Here is a 21,197-nt window from a genome sequence, read left to right on the forward strand (position 1 = left end):
TAAGCGTTTTCTTCAGATAATTACCCAGGAGTAGAATTGCTAGAATCGCCATACTGGTTTTCATAGTGGCTGCTTTCACAGATTATTTTTAAGGAAAAAACAGGACATGGTAAGATATCACTTATTTTAGGCCTACTGAAAGTAGAACCTGCAGTATTATATTTATATATTTATATTATATATTTATATTTATATAATATATATATAAAGATTTTAGTGTGAACATGAGTCTTAAACTCAGTTTAATCACTAAGTAGGGAATTAATTATTTCATAAAGAATGCATTCTTTAAAGAACTCTTTAAAGTTGTCATTTGGATATTTTAAATTTTAGTCTGTACTAATATAGGATTTAGAATAAAATTGTGTTTTCATTTTGTTTTTATCCTAATTCCTGGTATTATCTTATTTTCCTACTTCAGTTTTTTTCTACTTCAATTTATTTACATATTTTAAATTTATTCTGTTTTTCTTAATTGTATATTTGCTTTACCATGTATATATTGGGCTTCCCAGTTAGCTCAGCTGGTAAAGAATCCTCCTACAATGTAGGAGGCTCTGGTTTGATTCCTGAGTTGGGAAGTTTCCCTGGAGAAGGGATAGGGCTACCCACTCCAGTATTCTTGGGCTTCCCTGGTGGCTCAGATGATAAAGAATCCACCTGTAATGTGGGAGACCTGGGTTCGATCTCTGGATTGGAAAGATCCTCTGGAGGAGGCCATGGCAACCTACTTCAGTATTTTTGCCTGGAGAATGCCCATGGACAGAGGAGCCTGGCAGGCTACAGTCCATGGGGTCTCAGAGTCAGACACAACCGAGCAACTAAGCACAGCACATATATATGTATTTCAAAGACATACTTAAATATAGGTCTACAGTTGTTTGTTATGATATAATTTGACCCCTAAAACATGACTCTAATTATATTAGTTCCTTGTTGGAAAACCTTTGCTCTATTTTGTCATCCATATTAACTACAAACTCTTTAGCCCAGGGTTTAAGGCTTGTCACTATATGACAATAACTCACCTATCTTGCCATCTCTCTGTTGCTCAAGCCCTATATTCTAGTAAAACTAAACAACTTATACTGTCTCTTGTTCAGGAGTGTTCTTCACTGTTAGCCCATTCTTATTTCCCTATGCCAGAAAGGACTTCTTCTGCCTTCATTTCTGCCAGTCTGAAACCTGCCTGCCTTTCAGGTTTTCCTGAAATGTACTATCCTTCACAGAACTTTCCTGATTTTACCCCCTAAATGCAATTTATCTTCCAAACTTTCAGATTTCTACTTTTTTAATTTATATTAAACATATAGTTAGTAGTTGTTAAATAATTATTTGACCATCCAAAGACTTTGAGATTGTTATTTGATAAATGTGTCCCTAGCATACTTTCCCAGTAAGAAAGAAATGAATAGCCTTAAGCAAAACCAAGAAAGCTTTGACTAAAACATCAGACCCTTGCTATCATAAACCCATCTTATCCATTCTTCCTAATGGATTATTTTTCAAAAGAACTTTGCTGATACATATTTATCTCTCCCTCCTTTTTCCTTTCCATTTCTTGATGGTTTTACTTTTGGCCCCAGCCTTGTAGGGAGTTGTATGCTTTAGAAACCTCTCTGTTTGGCAGGACCAGGGTCTGGCAGCGCATGGGTGGTTTGAGCTTTGGAAACAGGTCAGGGGCCACGGCTCTGAAGAAGTGGAGTAAGCAGAGGTACCAGATTGATATACCTTACAAGACTGCCTTTTCAACTTGAAAAGACTCATCCCAAATAGAATCTTTTTAACATACAAGGAGAATGCACAGGTACATATTTTAGTAGAAAAAAAAAAAGTTAAATTTGTTGAAATTAACTTAAAATTTTCAGGAAACAAAATTAATTGTTTTCCTTTTAAAACTAAATTCCTTGAGGACTGCATAAACTTATTCTGTAGTCCACTCGGGGGGAAATGGCATTGAAAAAAGCACATTCTGAAAGCTGTACTTTACTATCTATATATATGCTGACGTATTTTCCAACTTTTTTAAAAAATTGTATTTTCTTCCCGATAGCTGGTCCAACTTATAGAGTACCAGGACTGACTGCTTCTCAGCTTGTGTACCCCTGACATACAAACTACATTTCCCCCCAAGTTATATACATTAATTATAACAAAACACTAAAGAATGACCCACTTTATTTTGGAATTTATTTTATGACACTCTAGAAAATTATCTTTAAGAACTGATGGCCTTATGTTGTCTTAATACTATAGAACAGCTTTAAATTTCAGTGCAAGTTATTTCTCATTTGCCTCTTCTATCTATCTTTAGTTTCTTAGAGCTCAATATATTCACTTAGTCTTCTTAAAAACTAAGCTAAGATGATTTGTAATAGGTAAGTTAGAACTCTTACTCTGTAAGTAAGGATAGACCTCTATCCTCAGTTACACATGAGGAGTTGGATAATGGAACATGGAAGGTTTTAATTTCCCTAATGTGGTTTTGGTTTTTTAAAAATTACTCAGTTGTGCCCTTATGAGATATTTTTAAGTTTTCTGGAAAGAAAATACAAGAAGATTATCATCAAAACTCAGACAAGGGAAAAGGTGCCAAAATCAAATGAAGAAAGTAAAATGTGAGCAGAAAGCCCATATGTATTTTGGAGTGAACCATTAGACTGCCTCTTATATTGTAACAATGTCATTTATTGATGTTTCTATGAACTTTCCTGATTTTATTAGTAGTGAGATGTCACTTTCAGTTTCATATGGGAATCCATATATGTGTTGCTAATTTTAGTAGGTAAGTTGTGTCTGACTCTTTTGCAACCCCATGGACTGTAGCCTGCCAGGCTCCTCTGTCCATAGGATTTCCCAGACAAGAATATCGGAGGGGGTTGCCATTTCCTTCTCCAGGGCATCTTCCTGACCCAGGGATCGAACCTGTATCTCTTGTACTGCAGCCACCAGGGAAGCTCCCGTATATGTGTACGTCGTTAAAAATAGAATAAAGCCAAAAAAGGAGGGAAGGGGTATTCCCTGGTGTCCAGTGGTTAAGATTCGATGCTTTCACTTCCAGGGCCCAGGTTCAGTCCCTGCTCAGAAAGCTACAATTCCACAAGCCATGCAGTACCACCCCCACAAAAAAATAGAATAAAGCCCTTTAAGTCTAATTTTTTTAAAAAAAAAAAAAAGGAAAAGTCTTATTTTCTAACTTATTAAGTAGAGAATTGATCTCATTGTCTTTCTGATTTTTTAACTTTCACCTAGCAATTCTGTCTAGCTGAAGACTGAAACCATTGATGTATGTATATATATTCGTAAAGAACTGCATTAGCTGTTGTGTTCACTAAAACAATTAAGGAATTTTCTTTCTCACTTCGCGGCCGTGATGGATCAGCAGGGGAGCTCTGCTTGTGCCACTCAGTGACCCAGGCTGATGGAACCACCAGCCACCTTTTTGTACTCTGCTGGTCCTCATGCGAAGAGGAAAATGAAGTCCAGAGGGTCTCTCATCAGCTCAGAAGTGACTCACATTGCTTATTTCACAGCGTGATGGTCCCATGTAACTAGGCAGGGCCAGGAAACATATCATGCCTATGCCAGGCAGACAGCTGAAAATATTTGATTAATAGCACCATTCTTTTGGCCACCAGTTAGTTGATCTGCTCTCTCACACAGGAAAAATATACTCACTTCCTCCTCAGGTAGGAAACCCTAAGTTCCTGTCCAATCATGACATTAAGCTTGAAGTCCAGGATCTCTGAGCAGATATGCAAGGATGTGATCCTGGTGGTCTGTTCGTGAGGAGATGATGCACGGTCATCTCTACATAGGGCCCAAATGTTGCTCTTTTTGATCCATAGACTTAAGAAAAAAATTGACAAATGGTTGGCTGCCCTCACAAACAGTGTACCGTGGTGACTAGTGGCAGGATGATTAAAAAAAAAAACAAACTCCCGTTTGGAAAAGGGAAGCACAAGAGACATACAGCAAATACTGCAGTCCCTCTGAGCAGTCATTGAAGGGACCCCTCCAGGGATGATGAATGTTCTTGACAAGATCCCGAGTTTGCTCCTTAGCTCAGTTGTCTGCTCCCTGGCTTAATCTTCCTGATCCTCCTCCTGTTTTCCTGTTATGTTCCTTGGCTGTATTCCAAACGGACAATGAGGAATATTCCCCCTTAAGGGGTGAACAGATTTTTAAATCCACTTCCTGCCATGGATGCTTGGGAACCCAAAGATCATTTTTAGAAGTCTAGAGTACTTCCCTGGTGGTCCACTGGTTAAGATTCCGCTTCCACTGAGGAGGGACATGGGTTGATCCCCTGGTCAGGGAAATTCTACATGCCACATGGTATGGCCAAAAAGAAAAAGTCTTGAATAGTCAAAGCTTCTCAAGTGTAGGCTGGTGGTTCTTTTAGCAGTATAACCCTCAAAAACTTAGTTGGCTTTTTACTTATTTATTTCCAGTCAGCTCCACGTGCCCTGGTGCTGCTGCTGCTGCTAAGTCGCTTCAGTCGTGTCCGACTCTGTGCGACCCCATAGACAGCAGCCACATCCATAATTCTTTCTAACCATACTTCATAGATTTGTTGTGTGGCTCTGCCTTATTGGTCTCATACTTCTTTCTTGACTTAATTTTGAGTACAGGTATTTCTGCTATAATGCCATATATGCTTTCCTGAATTCTGCAAAATTGCACACTAAAATAAACAGGGCTTATAGGAAAAAATAGGATTTTGCAGACTCAAAATCTGTGGACCACTGTAACCAGGGCACTAATAAAGTAATTAAAATAAAAACAATAGCATATTAAATCTCCACTGGCATATGCAGTCAGTATCAATTGGCTGAAGCTTTACAGACTCAGTCTCCAGAATGCTTGTTTCTTCCTCTGAGACTTTGGGGTCTTCAAGACATTCACTTACAATAGAAACTAATTTTATTACAGTAAAAATTTGATCTGTGGTGTGGTGTATGATTCAGCAGTCAAAAACTGTCTTCTTTAAACACAGGAGGAGAAACATATATCCTCAGCTTCACCAGATATAAAGTGGAAAATGCAGTGGTTCATGAAGCAACTGAATCAGCCACGACTTGCATTAAAGGAAGGTACATAAGTGGGATGTTTAGCTTTTTTCTTAGTGTTTTCATATATTGCTAAGGCTTTCTTTTAAATTTGGGAAAGCTTTTTCCTGGTTACTTCCAACAAGAGAAAAATGCATATAAACCAACTTAACTTCTGTGTTATATTGACATCATTTCCTTATTTACTAATAGCATTTGAACTAATTCACGTCAAAGCAACATGCTTAGTAGCAAAACAGACTAAGAGGCTGTTTTGATGAGAGAACCCCTCTTTAGTCTTTTTTTAGAAAAGCTGTTTTATTCAGCAGTACCTTAATCAATTGGGAGGTTTTATCAGTGGTTGTAAAGGCCGAATCTTTGATTTGATTCTTGCCTCAAGACGGAACTCTGATCAACATTTGTAGCTCAGAGACCTTCTCAGTTTGGGGTTAAGCACTTGATTCTTCTGACCCCACAAATCGCTGGAAACTGATGAATTCTTTTCTGGATTCATCCAATAATTTGTTAAATACAGCCAGCAGTAACCAACACAATCTCTTAATGGTCCATTTTCCCACTAGAGCTATAAATTCTCAAGGCATATTAGCTCTCTTCACCACTGCACACTATGAGCTGCTATCCTTTTAGCCTCTGATAAGTTTTTCCTTAACCTCCTTCTCCCTAGCTCCTTAGCCTTCACCATATACTTTAGGTTTTTTGATGAGACAGTACCACACTTCTGGATTCCACCTGTATCAGCTAGGAGAGACCCAAATTATGCTGCAGTAATACACAACACAAGATTTCAGTGGCTTTGAAATCATGTTCTCCCTCAAGTTAAATAAAATACAAAAGAATTTTAATGATTGCTGCACGGTGCATATCCTGTGGGCCGTTGTGTTACTCAGGGTCCTAGCTTGATAGCAGCCATAGCAGTCATCACTTTGAGGCTTGCTGGTTGCTGTCACGGTGGGAGGAGAGGCCTGGAGGGTCTCATGTTGCTCTTCATGTCGCTTCTACTCAACTGTACTGGCCGCAAGTAGTCCTGTGGCCCCACCCGACTACTGGGGACGGGCAGAGTCAGAAAGTGCAGGCCTGTCATGTGTCCAGAAGGCTGAGGGCCAGGATATTTGGGAAGAACACATGGATGACTACCATAGAGGATATCCTTTCATTTATTTTCCTTCATGATTTTGTTCTATTCCTATTTTTGCTGGTTAATTGAATTTTACTGTCCTTCTTCCCTTGCTTAATTTGGATAATTAATGTGGGTCAGTTTTATTTACTGGTGCTTATAGTAGTTTACATTATTTCAGAAGTTTGGGCAATACAAAATAAAGCTACTGTGATTTTCCTACTTAAAATGCAAGGTATAAAACTGATTAAAAAGCTATATGGTTACAGGAAGAGTTGAGTTTAAATTATTTTGGAATGCCATTTGTCATAGTAGAAATAAAGCTTTGGAGTCAGGCCTGGGGTCAAATATTGCTTCTGTCATTTAACAGATATGTGATCTTAGACAAATTATTTAACCTCTCATAGGCATAATTTCCTCTTTTATAAATAAAAAGAAATATATATATATATATATATAAAGATGTCAAGTAAAGCACGGTGGCATTTATCACTGCTGCTTTCTGAAAATTTACTAAAATGAAAGTAAAATACATTTTTTAAGTAAATTAATTTATTTGGCCATGCCACACAGCTTATGGAATCTTAGTTCCCCAACCAGGGATTGAACCCGGGCCCTTGACAGTGAAAGCACAGCATCCTAACCACTGGACCACCAGGGAATTCCCTAAAATAATTTTTTAGAAAATGGAAAAGAGACAGTAGCAGAGGAATGATAGAAATAGTTGTGAATTACTTATTACAGTCATAATAATGTAAGCAATAAATACTTTACAAAAAAGTCAAGAAATAGAAATATCATCACAGGGATTTCCCTGGTGGTCTGATAGTTCAGACTTTACGCTGCTACTGTCAAGGGCCCCGTCTCAACCTCTGATGGGAGATCTGAGACTCTACAGGCCATGTAGAAAAAGAAAAAGAAATATAACCACATTGTTTAGAAATATAAAAGTAAATACAAGGGGAAAGGGAAGAGGAACAGCTGAAAGAAACACTTTGTCTCAGGTGAAGGACTCAGATGGGATGGAGTAGGCAGAGGATGGCTGCTTTTGTTATAAACCTTGCAGTATATTTGATTTGTGAAACTGCGGATGCTTTTTTTATTAGTGATTACTTTGATGAAAGCTTTAAAATAAGTTTAAAACTCAACCCCAAAGTTTCGTAGTGGATATTAAATAGAAATAACAAATAATGAGCACCTTTACAGCGTTTGTGCACACAGCAGCTATTCAGTAAGTACTGGTTTCCTTCATTTTGTTAATTAGACAGGGTATATGCCTGTAGTAATATTTATGTGACTCAGAAGTTAAGTGGTTGGCTAAGCAGCAATGTGAGGTACGTCACAAAGCAAATTATGCACCCTTCTCATCTTTTTTTTTTTTAATGGATGATTTTATTTTTCCTGGAACCATATCAGCTTTATGGCTACTGTTTCTTAGAATTTAGACTTCTGTGCAGCTGACACATGAAAATCATCTGGTTATTGAGTGAATCTAGAGAGCTATGCATAGACCAAATTTTAAAATACCTAGCAACTTTGAAATTATTCTAATAAACTTGAAAACAGTAATATCTATAACTAGATTATAAATTATTTAAGGCCAGGGATATCTCTCTCTCTTCTATTGTTACGTCAGTTAGCTGCTTTATTTTTCGGGTCCACAGTGCCTAGACCACTACTACCTTTGTTCTTTAAGCTCTCACTGTGGTGGATGGTGGTGTCTGATGTTGAAAAGAAAGCCAGCCAGCATGAGGTTCTTGTGTATTTCATGGACCTCACATACTGTGTATCTAGATTGTAAACTTGTGGACATGGACCATATATTCTACCATGTCAGTATGTCCAGGATAATGACTACTATGCAAAAACATGTTCACTAAGCATCATTAAGTATGTGATGAATACCAGGTACGTGCTGGTAGTCACTGTACTAAGCTCTAAGGATATCTCAGTGAATGGGACAGATAATGACTCCTGCTGTCTTAGAATTTACATTCTAACAAAAAGTTTATTGAATTCATGTAATGCAGTAAAATGATGGCCCACACTGAACCATTTGAGCAGGATAAAGAATTGTATATATAAAGAGTTTAATCATTTAAGGTATGTTTGTTGTATGATGTCAGTGCATGCTGTGAGAAGGAAGTAAGAGATAGCTGATCTTTTTTCTCTTTGCTTTTCTTTGCAGATAAGATGCTCCAAGTCACTTGCAGCTCTCTGCAAAAGGAAAATCACTAGTGCTCTGCTCTTGCCATAATACCAAACCTTTTGACTTATGCATTGGTGCTGCAACACACTGGAAGAATTGCACAGAGGTTCCAGGAATACCTTCCCCCGCCCCACCCCGTTTGAGTGATTCTTCATGGATGGAAAAAGATTTGAGTCTTAATGATTATCCTGTTTTAAACCTATTCTCTGTAGTCTGAACTGCTTAATACATTAGGCCACTTACTAATGAGCCACACAGCCAGCTCTTGTCAGGAGCTGGTTGAAAACCGTGCTGTGCACGGAGCAGGAATGGCACAAGAAGATAGCCGCCGTGGTCAAGTGCCATCTTCCTTTTATCATGGTGCCAACCAAGAACTCGACCTGTCCACCAAAGTGTACAAAAGGGAATCAGGAAGTCCTTATTCTGTGTTAGTGGACACCAAGGTGAGCAAGCCACATCTCCATGAAACAGAGGAGCAGCCGTATTTCAGGGAGACAAGAGCAGTGTCTGACGTGCACGGTGTTAAAGCAGACCGGGAGAGTTCTGATGACACAGAGGAGGAGGAGGAGGAGGAGGAGGAGGTCTCCTACAAAAGGGAGCAGATCATAGTGGAGGTAAACCTTAATAATCAAACGTTAAATGTGTCTAAAGGGGAGAAGGGTGTCTCTTCTCAGTCCAAAGAGACTCCTGTTCTTAAGACAAGCAGTGAGGAGGAAGAGGAAGAGAGTGAGGAAGAGGCCACGGATGACAGCAATGACTACGGAGAGAATGAAAGGCAGAAGAAAAAGGAGAAGACGGTGGAGAAGGTCAGCGTTGCACAGAGGAGAACGAGGAGAGCTGCCTCTGTCGCCGCAGCTGCCACTTCCCCTACTCCCAGAGCTACGAGAGGTCGTAGGAAGAGTGTAGAGCCACCTAAGCGTAAGAAGCGGGCCGCAAAGGAGCCCAAAGCACCAGTCCAGAAAGCTAAGTGTGAAGAGAAAGAGACTCTGACCTGTGAGAAGTGCCCCAGGGTGTTTAATACTCGCTGGTACCTGGAGAAGCACATGAACGTTACTCATAGGCGCATGCAGATTTGTGATAAGTGTGGCAAGAAGTTTGTCCTGGAAAGTGAGCTGTCCCTTCACCAGCAAACAGACTGTGAAAAAAATATTCAGGTAGGTCTTATCACCAAGAGGGCAAACTTTCCAGGATAGAACCTGGCTGTTTCAGACTCACCTGGTATCTGCCCAAGAGAATAAATACAGTAGAGGCTGAAGGGACAGTTTTCACCAATTTATCTGTTTTTTTAAGCCCCTGCTTTGGTATTTTCAAAACCAGGCTTAACATTTTCTTTCAAAAGCATAAATTTTAACTGACGCTGGACTAGTGGGAACCCAGGTCCATTGGAAAGGGGAATCTGTTAATAGGTGATTGACAAGGAGATGAAGTCAACACTGACTTGGCACTGAGATTTACTCTTGTAAGACATGTAATATAGTTCATTCTGGTGTCTTCGCTGTCAAGGTGGGAGATATCAAGTAAAAGTCAGGAGTAGAGAGAGGTCCTTTTCTAAGGTTTGAAAGGATGCCAGGTTCTAGTACAGCTGTTGGGGACAAAAACCATAATGACTCAGACTGGTGGAAATGGAAGATCTCCAGGAGTGAGTTTGCTTCTAAACCAGTGGAGAGATGACAGCACTAAATTTGTCAAGAGGCTAAGCTCATGGGAATATGCAAACTTTAAAGGAGGCTGAGCTGGTTGAAAATATTGCCTACCTGGCGGTAGGCTTATAGAATGCTACGGTGTAGTATTAAAGTAACAAAACACGGTATTCGAACCAGGTTGGTGTCTTGAAAGGACTATGTTGTGATAGGTTAAGAGGTGTGCTAATTATGTTGTGTGAACTATGTTATGTTGAGCTATGTTGGTTTGCACATGTAAGTGCATATTTATGAATATGAATATTCATTCATAAAAGGTAAGTCTATTGACGTCTCCAAAAGATATGTAAAATAGACATTTCTTGTACCATGCTTAAGCTGAACTTCTTGTAGAAGATGAAATCGTTTGGTTTCAGTGTGTTTCTTGGAGTACTCCTAATTTGGAATGTTCCTTATTTGTCATTTTTCTTCCTTGTTTTTAATCAACAACTGAAATCATTACTTTAAAGAGGTTTTTTAAAAATATGAATTAGGGGCTTCCCCACTGGCTCGGTAGTAGAGAATCTGCCTGCCAGTGCAGGAGATATGGGTTTGCTCCCTGACCCAGGAAGATCCCACATGCCAGAGCTAATCCCGTGTGCCACAGCTAGTGAGCCTGTGCTCTGGAGCCCCAGAGTCACAGTTATTAAGCCCATGTGCTGCAACTACTGAGACCCTTGTGCCCATGCTTTGCACCGAGAACCCACCACAGTGAGAAGCCTGAACACTGACCGCAACTAGAAAGTAGCCCCCGCTCTCCACAGCTAGAGAAAAGCCCCCGCAGCAACAAAGACCCAGCACTGCCAAAAATAAATAAATAGAGTTATAAATAAATACATATATAAATTATATTTGCTAAAAATTCACTGCATTTTGATTCATCAGCTGTGACTTGACCTCTGGCATACTTGGTAAATAAAAGAAGACTGAATCGTGGCGCCTGTCACTCAGTAACTACTGGTGCCAGGACTTGGTTCTCAATTGGTTGCAGCAGTTCAGGCCAGAGGAAGTGCGATGCTGTGCTGCACCCTAGGGGTCAGACTTAGTTCTGTAATGATCCATTGCTGAAAAGGTGTCTCTTGATCTTTGTGTCTTTGTGTAGTTGTTTTTTGGGTTTTTTTTTCTTTTAACTTTGCTTCACTACGTACAGAAGGGGCTTTCTTGGTAGCTCTCCTGGTTAAAAATTGGCATGCCGGTGCAGGAGATGCGGGTTCAGTCCCTGGGTCAGGAAGATCCTTTAGAAGAGGAAATGGCAGCCCACGCCAGTCTTGACTGGGAAATCCCGTGGACAGAGGAGCCTGGCAGGCTGCAGTCCATGGGGTCCCAAAGAGTCAGATACAGCTTAGCGACTAAACAACAAGAAGAAATGCAGAAAAGAAAACATTTAATAAATCCTTTTTTTGTGTGACTGTATTCACTGTTCCTTACTGTAATTTCATTTAAACTTATCATTTAAGTTTTGTAGATTCTGCTGAATGAACTCTTTTTGCATTTCTAATCCTGATGACCTAATAAGTAAAAATTAAAGCTGTGCTCTATAGAATGAATGGCTTATAGGGTTTGTCTGTCCTTTCCTCCAGCAGTATCCAGCCAGAGGCTTATCTCTGTGACTTTTCTTGGTCCTCATTTCCTGAAGTGACAGTGTGTTCAGAGATCTTTATTAAATTTTGCAGCGAGTAACAACTTTTTCCCTTATGTATTACAGAGGCTGATGGTTACCTAGAACTTCCTAATACTGTTTTTAAACAGAAGTATTTTATTTTGATACATTATGATATCCTAGACTAGTAATGATGCATAATACAGGGCAGTAGGTGGATTGCCTGTGTCTCCTACAAATGCCTGTGCGAGATCTGGATCTGAGCTCCTCAGGAAAAGGGAGGATACCAGCAGCTGAGGGGTTATGCTAAATTCTGCCAGAGGGAAACATTTAATAGAGAAAATTAGGAAAATATAGTAAAATCTCAGTAGTTTGTATTAATGAAGACTCTGAATATGTTCGCTAAGCTACAGAAATACTGTTATTCTTCCGTAGATCTATAACCATTCACGTATGCTTTGTTTTATCTTGCTTTTATGTTAATTTAAAATGAGTTTGTATCCTCTGGTAAACACATATTAACTACATAGTAACCCATGTGTAGGAAACAGCTGCTTACAGTAATCCATATTTTTTAAAAAAAACAAAACTTGAAGGTTCTTTTCAAAGGTACAATACTAATTTGATAAAAGCAGTCAATTCTTTGATATTAGTGGAACTTTGTATTTCTTTTTGTCTTACTTTTTGCCATTGTTTTCATACTCCCAAAGTGTCTCTAAAAAAATTCATCTTAGGAAATGGAACATAAAGATGTTGGTTTTGAAATCTGGACTTCATGAAAGAATAGCATTTGTTTGGGTTCTGGTCTGTGCCACAAATCTAAAACACACCCACTTCTTGAGACTTCCCTGGCAGTCCGATGCTTAGGACTCTGCACTTTTACGCTGTGTCCTGGGTTCAGTCCTTGGTTGAGGGAACTAAGATACTGCAACCCATTCAACTTGGCCAATTTCAGCTGCTGGTCCACAGGTGAGGCTTTCTGGAAACCCCTATAAGTAAAGATTATTTCTGTTTATCCTGCTCAGTGTGTTTCCTGTAATAAATCGTTCAAGAAACTCTGGTCCCTTCATGAACATATCAAGATTGTCCATGGATATGCAGAAAAGAAATTTTCCTGTGAAATTTGTGAGAAGAAATTCTATACCATGGCTCATGTACGGAAACATATGGTTGGTAAGTTGCTTTTCTCTAACACCTATAATTTTCCCTTGTTCTTTGGTGTGTTTTATGCTTCAGATTGGGCAGCATATGAGACACTGCCTTATTTGAATCAGTTTTGACTTGTTGAAACCAGATGCAACGTGTCTTCAGTAAGCATCACCAGATTGGATGGTAGAGTCTTCCACACCCAGGTTTCTTTTCACCATTGTTATTCTTTCAACTTTGCTGTTACAGCCTCACAGATTAGAGGGCAGTAAATTAAGATGTCCTTACAGTAGAACATGTCTCTTTTCCAGTTCGAGCCTTTTGGTGACCTGATTTTGAGTATAAGTCCATTCTCTGTTGCAGCACACACAAAAGATATGCCGTTTACCTGTGAAACCTGTGGGAAGTCATTCAAACGCAGTATGTCACTCAAGGTGCACTCCTTGCAGCACTCTGGAGAGAAGCCCTTCAGATGTGAGGTGAGCCTGGGCTGGCCCCCAGGCCCAGCTGTGGGGGCTGGCTTGTGTGTGTATGCGTGGTGAGCAGTGGAAGAGAGGCGTGCCTTGTGCAAGGCACAGGCTGCATTTCCACAGAACCATCAGACCCATGTGCTGAGCGCTGTGTGTTGTTAGCTCACTGCTGGGTAAAGAGCAGTCATTTTTAACACAGTGTTGACTTTCTTAGATTAGGTTAAAGTTGGGATTAACATGTGGTAAATTATTTTACTTTTCTCACTCATTCAGAGAAGTTGGATATACTTCAATGATAATTATTTAAGAAATGTTCCCTTTTATTAATAACTCAGCTGGGAAATACAGCAGAGCCAAACAGTTGACACAAGCAGGTTCTGTTTTGAGTGTGAAAAATAACCCTAATCTCAGACTATATAGGGTGGGCGCAGGTAAAGCTGCTATGCCTGGCATTCAAAAGTCTCCACTGTGTCCAATGCAGAACTGTGACGAAAGGTTTCAGTACAAGTACCAGCTCCGTTCCCACATGAGCATCCACATCGGGCACAAACAGTTCATGTGCCAGTGGTGCGGCAAGGACTTCAACATGAAGCAGTACTTCGACGAGCACATGAAAACACACACTGGTAAGGAATTCTTGAGAAAGGTACAGATGTGTCTCGGGCGCTTATTGATGATCACCTGTGAGTCCGTTTACTTAAAATTCTAAACCACAAGCCTGCATCCTAAATGCAAATGCCCCTTTATATAAATCTGATACTGAACAATACAATTTTATAATATAGAAAAATTAAGCTTTTATCAATTTATTTATTTCAAAAAGTATTGTTAGTGCCTTTTAACTGTGAGTTTCTTCAAGGTGATGGACTCTTTATTTGGGGCACAGGATCTCCTGAAATTGTATGAAACATTTTGTGTATGTGTATATGTTATTTTTCTGAGGAAAGGATTCTAGGTCTTTAAAAAATGGAGGATATTGACTGCTTTTAGCAGAATACCCTCTCAGTATTGGAATTGATTGGATTGACTTACCAAAATTCACTACTTTTCATGAACATAACCATCAACTGAGGTTAAATAATGTTTTAACTGCTTTATGTTTTCAGGGGTATATGCTTCATAGCATAGAATTGTCTTGTAAGCATTTGATCACCCAGCCTTCAGAGAGCTGGTTAGAATAATAGCCCAGTGTAAACACTGGGGCATTGTATCTCTATCTCATCTTGATGCTCTGGAATTAGATGTCTGTGCACAAACTGAACAGTATGAAACATTTTTCAAGCTTTTAAATAAAATCTAATCACAGAATTCTAGGTCTTATTAGTCTGCAAAGTAGCAGAGCTAGGAAGAACCACAAGAGATTATCTTGCTTAGCCTGCTTACAAATGGTGAGGAAATTCTGCCCATGTCTGGGTCTCTGTAGTTCCCATTTCTGTATTTAAAGTCCAAGGAAGAATGCCTGCCTGATGGCCTTCTTTCCCCTTCAGAGCAGAGCACCTCAGATTTTAAGGAATAAGCTAGAGGAAGAGTCATGAGAGAAGTTTAAGTAAACTGCATTTCAAAAGGTAATGCTAACTTTGAAGCCTAAGCAGAGAGCAGTATATATCAGAGTATTTAATAGATTCTCCCCTTAAAGTCTGGTGGTTCTTGGATAGATTCTCAGTTCTGCGTCAGTTTTAGGGCACAGTTTTTTGTTAATTCAGCAGGAAACTATTCAGCAGAAAATAAGTCTTTTTGATGGCAGAAGCTGCTTCACACTCACAAACAGTGCTTGGCACATAGTAGACGCCCAGTTAATGCTTGTTGCAAGCCTGGAAGGAAGGTCCACCGTGTGAGCCTGTGCCTCTGTGCTCACCTCTTCCCTGCCTGTCTCCCTGTGCTTCTTCCTCCCTGGACTTTCTCCTCCCCTTCTCCGTCTGTGTTTCTTCCTCTTTCTTCTTTCTCCTTTCTTTTTTCAGGCCCTTAAATGTCCAGAGTATGAAACTGAAGTGTACGTTTCATGATTAATGTATTTGTTGAATAAAAACAAAGTTTTATAAATTTAACATATTCTCCTTTGACCAAATAGGCAACCTGAACATTTCCTATTTCTTCTAAAGGAATATAGCCACCTATATTCACTTAAATGTTTATTCGTCTCATTAAAAGTAGTAGTACGTACTTATGAAAGTATATTAGAAAATATGAAAATTGCAATGCTCTATAATCTTATCAGTGAGAGATCACTACTGTTAACATTTTAGCATATATATTTTTTAAATTCTGTGATTTAATATATATACAGATATTGTGAAAAACTGTTTATATATTCATATATGTATAGTAAATAAAACAAAAGTTGGGTCTTTATGCTCTATTATAACCTACTTTTATTTTACTGTATTATGTCATTAACAGTAATATCATTTTAATGGTTGTGTAATAGTCCTTATAAATTTGTTGTAATAATAGCCATCATTTATTATGCACATATATGCCAAGTATTATCTTAAGCACTTTGCATACATTATCTCATTTAATCAATATAACCTTTACCACAGTCCTGTTAAGGATATTATCTCCATTTTACTTTACCAGTTCCCCATTGGACATTTAGATTTTTCCAATTTTTCTACTGTTATAAGTATTAATAGTACTGTGACAAACAACTTTCTGGCTAACACATCCATGATTATTTTCTTAGATAAATTCCTGGAAATGGGATTATTAGGGCAAAGGGATGTGTGTATTTTTAAGAATTGGTGGTATGTATTGCCAAATAGCTGTCCATATACACTCTTAGCAGTGGTACGTGAAAACACTCATTTTCCCAACCCTGTCCAATGTAAATAAAATAATTGTTGAATTAATAGGTGAAAAATGGTTTCTTTTTGTGTTAATTTGTACTTAGTTGCTAAGTAAGATGGAACATTTCTTTCAGTACATTTGTTGGGTATCAGTGTGTTTTCTTTTCTGAATTGCTTATGCCTTATTTGTATCCATCCTGTCATTGCAGTGTTTGGCTTTTTCTTATTGTTTGTGGTAGCTCTTTATATAATAGCTCTTTGTGTATATTTATGTCCCCTGGACCTTGTTTAACAGCAATATTAAAATACTTCCCCCTGGTTTGTCCTCTGCCTTTTAATATTGTTTATGATGCTCACACTGGGAAAGCACTGCCACTCACTAGCAGTGTGACCTTACCTGAATTATGCAACTCCTGTAGGCCTCTGGTTCCATTGGTATCAGTATTAAATAAGGATGACAGTAGTACCTTGGAGAGGACCCAAGAAGGGTTAGCTTTTACAGAAGAAAAAAGACAGCTCTTTTACGGCTGGTTGGAACCACTTGTAGAGTGTGTTCTGGTGGGGATTAAGGCCGTTGTAGGAACTGACATTGATTGGGCTGTTTCTTTGCAGTTAAACAGAAGTGAGGCAGATCTTATCTAGGGAAGCGACCAGCCCTCAGGCAGGGTTTCCTGGGATGGTGTGGACATGGGGTGAGTTCAACATAGAATAATTGCTGATTCTCCTTGTACCAGGCATAGTGCTAAGTACCTAGAGATATAGAATGGATTAAGGCCTGGTTTTTGCCCTTAAAAAGCTTATAGTCCAGTGATAGTAATGGTAATAACAATAGTAGTAGTGGCAATAAAATGCACTGAATGTTTACTGTGTATCAAATACTGTCGAATTTGATCAAATACTCCTCGAATTTTTTATTTATCACAGTAACCTATTATTATCTTCATTTTTCAGATGAGGCTTAGAGAGTAAAGAACTTGTCCAAGGCAATCTGACTCCAGAAACACATACTTAAGTCATTCTGATACAAATTTAATGAAGCAAGTAATAAAATGGAAGGATACACAGGACATGATGAGGGCAAAAAGCACCATCCCAGAGGCTGATTCTCAAATTCCAGAATTTGTCAGCATACCCAGTCAGGATCAGAGGGATTGATCTGTGCTAAGTAGTCTCTGTGTGTGTGTGTGTGTGTGTGTGTGTGTGTGTGCTAAATAGTCTTACTGATATCTTAATAAAATTGCTAATTTACAGTGAAAAGGCTGAATGATGGGTGGTTCAGAACTCTTATGTTCTTTGGTCAGAATATTCTTTGCCTAAAATAAAATTTATATTAATTGCTAAATTATAATCACAAGATTGTCAGGGACAGGAAATTATAGGCGAGGAAGGTAATCGAATGATCTTAATGGTGAGTCCCAACCTTCATTGAATTCAAGAAGTCATCAGTTCCATGACAAAGCTAAGTTTATATATCACTAAGAAAATGCTGCAAATTAAAGAATGAAATGCCATCGATTGTTACGGTATATATCAGTTTCACAGATGTCAATATTGGGGTGGGATACATGTCTTAGAATTAACTAATATTTATTTATTGATGTTAAGAATCTACTCAGTGTGGTTACTGTAGTGAACAAGGCTAAAATAGTCCCTAGGTTCACAGACCTTATTGTCAGCTTAGGGTGATAGACAGTCAAGGCCTAACAGTGGTTGGTAGTGAGAGCATAGTAAGTACAACTAAATGAAATTGGCTAGAATTTGATGAATTAGTGGGGGCGAGGAGGCAGGGAATATGATAAGACATGATACCTGAGAGCAATAAGCAAGTATTGGATCACAGGATAAGCCATGTAGAAAAGTTTGAGCTTTATTCTAAGGACAGTTGGAAGTCCTTAAATGGTTTTAAGCAGAGTGTGACACAATTGTCTGAAAGTTCACTCCGGCTATACAGTGTGAAGAGTGGATTGATTGGAGGGTGGGGAGCAAGAATACATAAACTGAAACCAGTCAGATGGCTGTTGCAGTAATCCAGGTGAAGGATTGTAATCTTATGGTAGGCCAGATATATAGATATCCAGATTTCTGATGCTGCTCACGGATATTCATAAGCAGACTAGAGTGGTTATGTTTATTGGCCAGATCACTTTTTCCTTTGAACAGTGCAGAAGACAGCTAACTAGCCAAATTCTTGCTCTTTTTTATCTTCCGTGCAGATTCTCTCTTCATTTATATTGTGTGATCTTCAGATTGACTATAATACTATTTCTTACAATTAGGTTAGCTTTATCTGTATGTAACAGGTCACATCATAAGATGTATTGATATATATGTTTCTGGTTACCTTGATGGACTTAGATGTTAGTACCTTCTCCAGCTACCCATTTACTAGCATTTCCTTAAAATGGGACATTGTACAGGTGGTTGATTTTAAGTATTATATTTTTATTTTTCCTTGTTTCACCCTCATTGTAATCTTGCCTTGAGGTTTCAGGGAAACTTTATTATCAGTCATTAGCACGGTTAAAAGATTGGGCCTAATAAATAATGAGAGAGTTAGGTGAGAGTGTGGGTTTATGTCTTGAACAGCAAATGTGGAAAATTTGGTAGGACCTCAAGAAATGGATAAAAGATTAGTAAGTAGTAAAAACGACTCATTTAAATTTGAATACATGGATTTGTGGTAGACCAGTTCTAATAGTTTTTGATCTATCTGTGGCAAATCATTATAGCCTGGAAGACTACAAATGAGATGATTGGAACAATCCAGTATTGGACCCAGGTTTGAACACATAACAGAAAGTTACATGTCCATATATTTAATAAACTTTCAGTCAATAAAACATATAGTGAACCAACGAAGTGATTAGTGAAATGGAGAGTGTTTGCCTGTATTAGATTAATAATCAAAGATTAGGTCCTTTGGCTCTGGTTCCATATGGCTGTTAGGAATGAAGAATATTAACTCTGGAGAGTCAAGGAGGAAAGGGTCAAGGGGATTAATATGTTATCAAATAGGTGTGCTTTTAAAACATTTTATTATACAAATGAATCATGTTTATCTTAGAAAACAGGAAGTACATATAGGCATAAAAAAGAGAATAAAACATCACTCATAAACCCATTATCTAAAGATAATCACTTGTAACATTTGTTGTATTTTTTTCCATGTTTTCCTATATGCATTTTTCATTAAAAGTGGATAACACATGCATACATTTTCATAACTTGCTTGTTTTACTTAATAGACTACAGATAATAGATTATAGATTTTCATGTTAACAATTACATTTCTATACTTTTTAAAATATTGTTTTTAATGGCACTCTCCATTAGATAAGTATATCACAATTGATCAATTCCATTTAACATAGAATTTTAAGTTTTTAATCGGAGGAAATGGATTAAAAAGAAGGAAAGCAAATGGGTACAGAATTTATCTAGAAAGATGAATGTGAATCACAGTGAAGAGTGGCAATGATTGAATAATAAAAGGTAGGAAGATAAAAGAAATATTCTAGTCAGCAGATAGTACTGGTAACAGTGGAGAAAACTGGTCTGTCCTGATGGTTCAGTTCAGTCTTCAGGAAGTGAGGGCAATTCTGGCTTCCATTGAAGGGGAGGGCACCAGGAAATTTCCATTTTCAAAGGCAGAGAGAAGTAAAGACTGCAATATGGATAAAGAGGTGTTTGTCAAAAGGTTAGAAGTCTCAAAGTGAAGGAAAACAGTAAGAAAATAACATGCCTTTGTGTGTGCAGGAATGCACAAAGCATTGAGGTATAAAGTGCTGTGGTTTTTGTGTCTGGAGCCATTCTGCAGAATTTCAAATCCTGCCTCTCCGCTAGCCATAGAACCTTTAGCAAGTTTCTTAATTTCCTCATCAGTAAAATAGGGATAACAACATACCTCCCTCATAAGGCTGTCAGGATCACCAAAGGTTAATGAAATGTTAAGTGATTAAAACATAGTAAGTAATATTGCATATTAGAACAATATGCAGTATCTTTTATTTATACTGAACAGAATAAGGACATCTATTAGAAAGAAAGGGAGCAATGATTGAAGTGAGAGCAAACTCTTGTAGCAGGAGCTACAGTAAAGATAGAAGCTACATACACTGAGCATTGGTGAAGGAATTGATAAGTGCAAGCACATGGTCACTGAAGCGCATGTGTAGAGGTACTGCACACCATACCACAGCATTCTGGATGAAGTGATCACAGACACATGTTCAGACATCATTTTGTTTCTCCCCTATGACCCCGGGAGAGGAGCAGGCAAACAGCATAGAATAAGCAGTAAGTCCAAAGGAAAGCTTAAAAATTAATCCCTTAGAACCCAAACCTAAGTTCCTCCCTAGGTGCACTTAGAATTATGGGGTTTTGTTTCCTTTTTGGCTCCCTGTCCCAAAGGTTCTCCACCAAGAACGGTAGCCTGCCTTTCAATCCTCCCCACACCCATGGGCATTTGGAAATGGTATGGGGACATTTTTGATGGTCAGAATTTCTTGGGGACATTTAGTAAACTGGATCCAGGACCACTGAGTGCTCTTCAGATGTGCAGACAGTCCCATGTGATGGAAAACTGCCTGCAGAGAAACACTGCATTGTGAAATCCATGTTGTAGGGTGAGTCAGTCCAGTATTTCCCCAAATACCAAAAAGTAAGCCACATGCTAAGGATTAGGAACGAGTAGACATACGGAGACTTATTTACTCCATGGGACATTTTCAGCAAAGTCCTACGTTGTGTTGGAATGTCAGAAATTGCTTACGGATCAGCTGGCCTAGCTTAAAGGCAGAGATTCATCTGTGGGCTTGGTCCCCTTGAGCACAGGAAAGCCATCTGACCACTTCTTCCGGTAGGATGTGGAAGATCACTTTTGTAGATGCCTTTTTTTTTTAAATCTTCTTTTACCCAAGCCCCGATGGTAGGTTGTATATAAGTTTTAGTTGTGTCTGCTGTTTTTTGTGAAGTCCCAACTTTGGGGGACTTTTTTATGACTATCAGAATATAATATGCAGTAAGGGAGAGAAGTGGTAACCTCCTTATCTAATATGAAGGGTAGCTGGAGCGCATACTTACCGCCTAGTGTGTTAATCATGTCTTTGTGTCTGTGTTCAT

At 38.6% G+C, this 21,197-nt stretch overlaps 1 protein-coding gene across 7 annotated transcripts in view; it reads left to right on the top strand.

Annotated features, from left to right (window-relative positions):
- The window catches only part of ZNF652 (zinc finger protein 652), a 63,295-nt gene that overhangs the window by 35,761 nt on the left and 6,337 nt on the right, over positions 1–21,197 (top strand). For 4 of the 7 annotated variants that reach the window (XM_042255846.2, XM_027974686.3, XM_042255845.2 and 1 more), the window contains 4 exons: positions 8,375–9,549; positions 12,700–12,847; positions 13,184–13,299; positions 13,772–13,916. In XM_042255846.2, the coding sequence (XP_042111780.1) occupies positions 8,641–9,549; positions 12,700–12,847; positions 13,184–13,299; positions 13,772–13,916 (1,318 nt within the window). In that variant the 5' untranslated portion in view covers positions 8,375–8,640. Of the gene's footprint in view, positions 1–4,999; positions 5,097–8,374; positions 9,550–12,699; positions 12,848–13,183; positions 13,300–13,771; positions 13,917–21,197 lie in introns of all 7 variants that reach the window. The other 3 variants (XM_042255844.2, XM_042255843.2, XM_060395550.1) reach the window with 1 other exon arrangement.

The sequence above is a fragment of the Ovis aries genome, chromosome 11 (genome assembly GCF_016772045.2).
Source record: "Ovis aries strain OAR_USU_Benz2616 breed Rambouillet chromosome 11, ARS-UI_Ramb_v3.0, whole genome shotgun sequence".
NCBI lineage: Eukaryota > Metazoa > Chordata > Mammalia > Artiodactyla > Bovidae > Ovis > Ovis aries.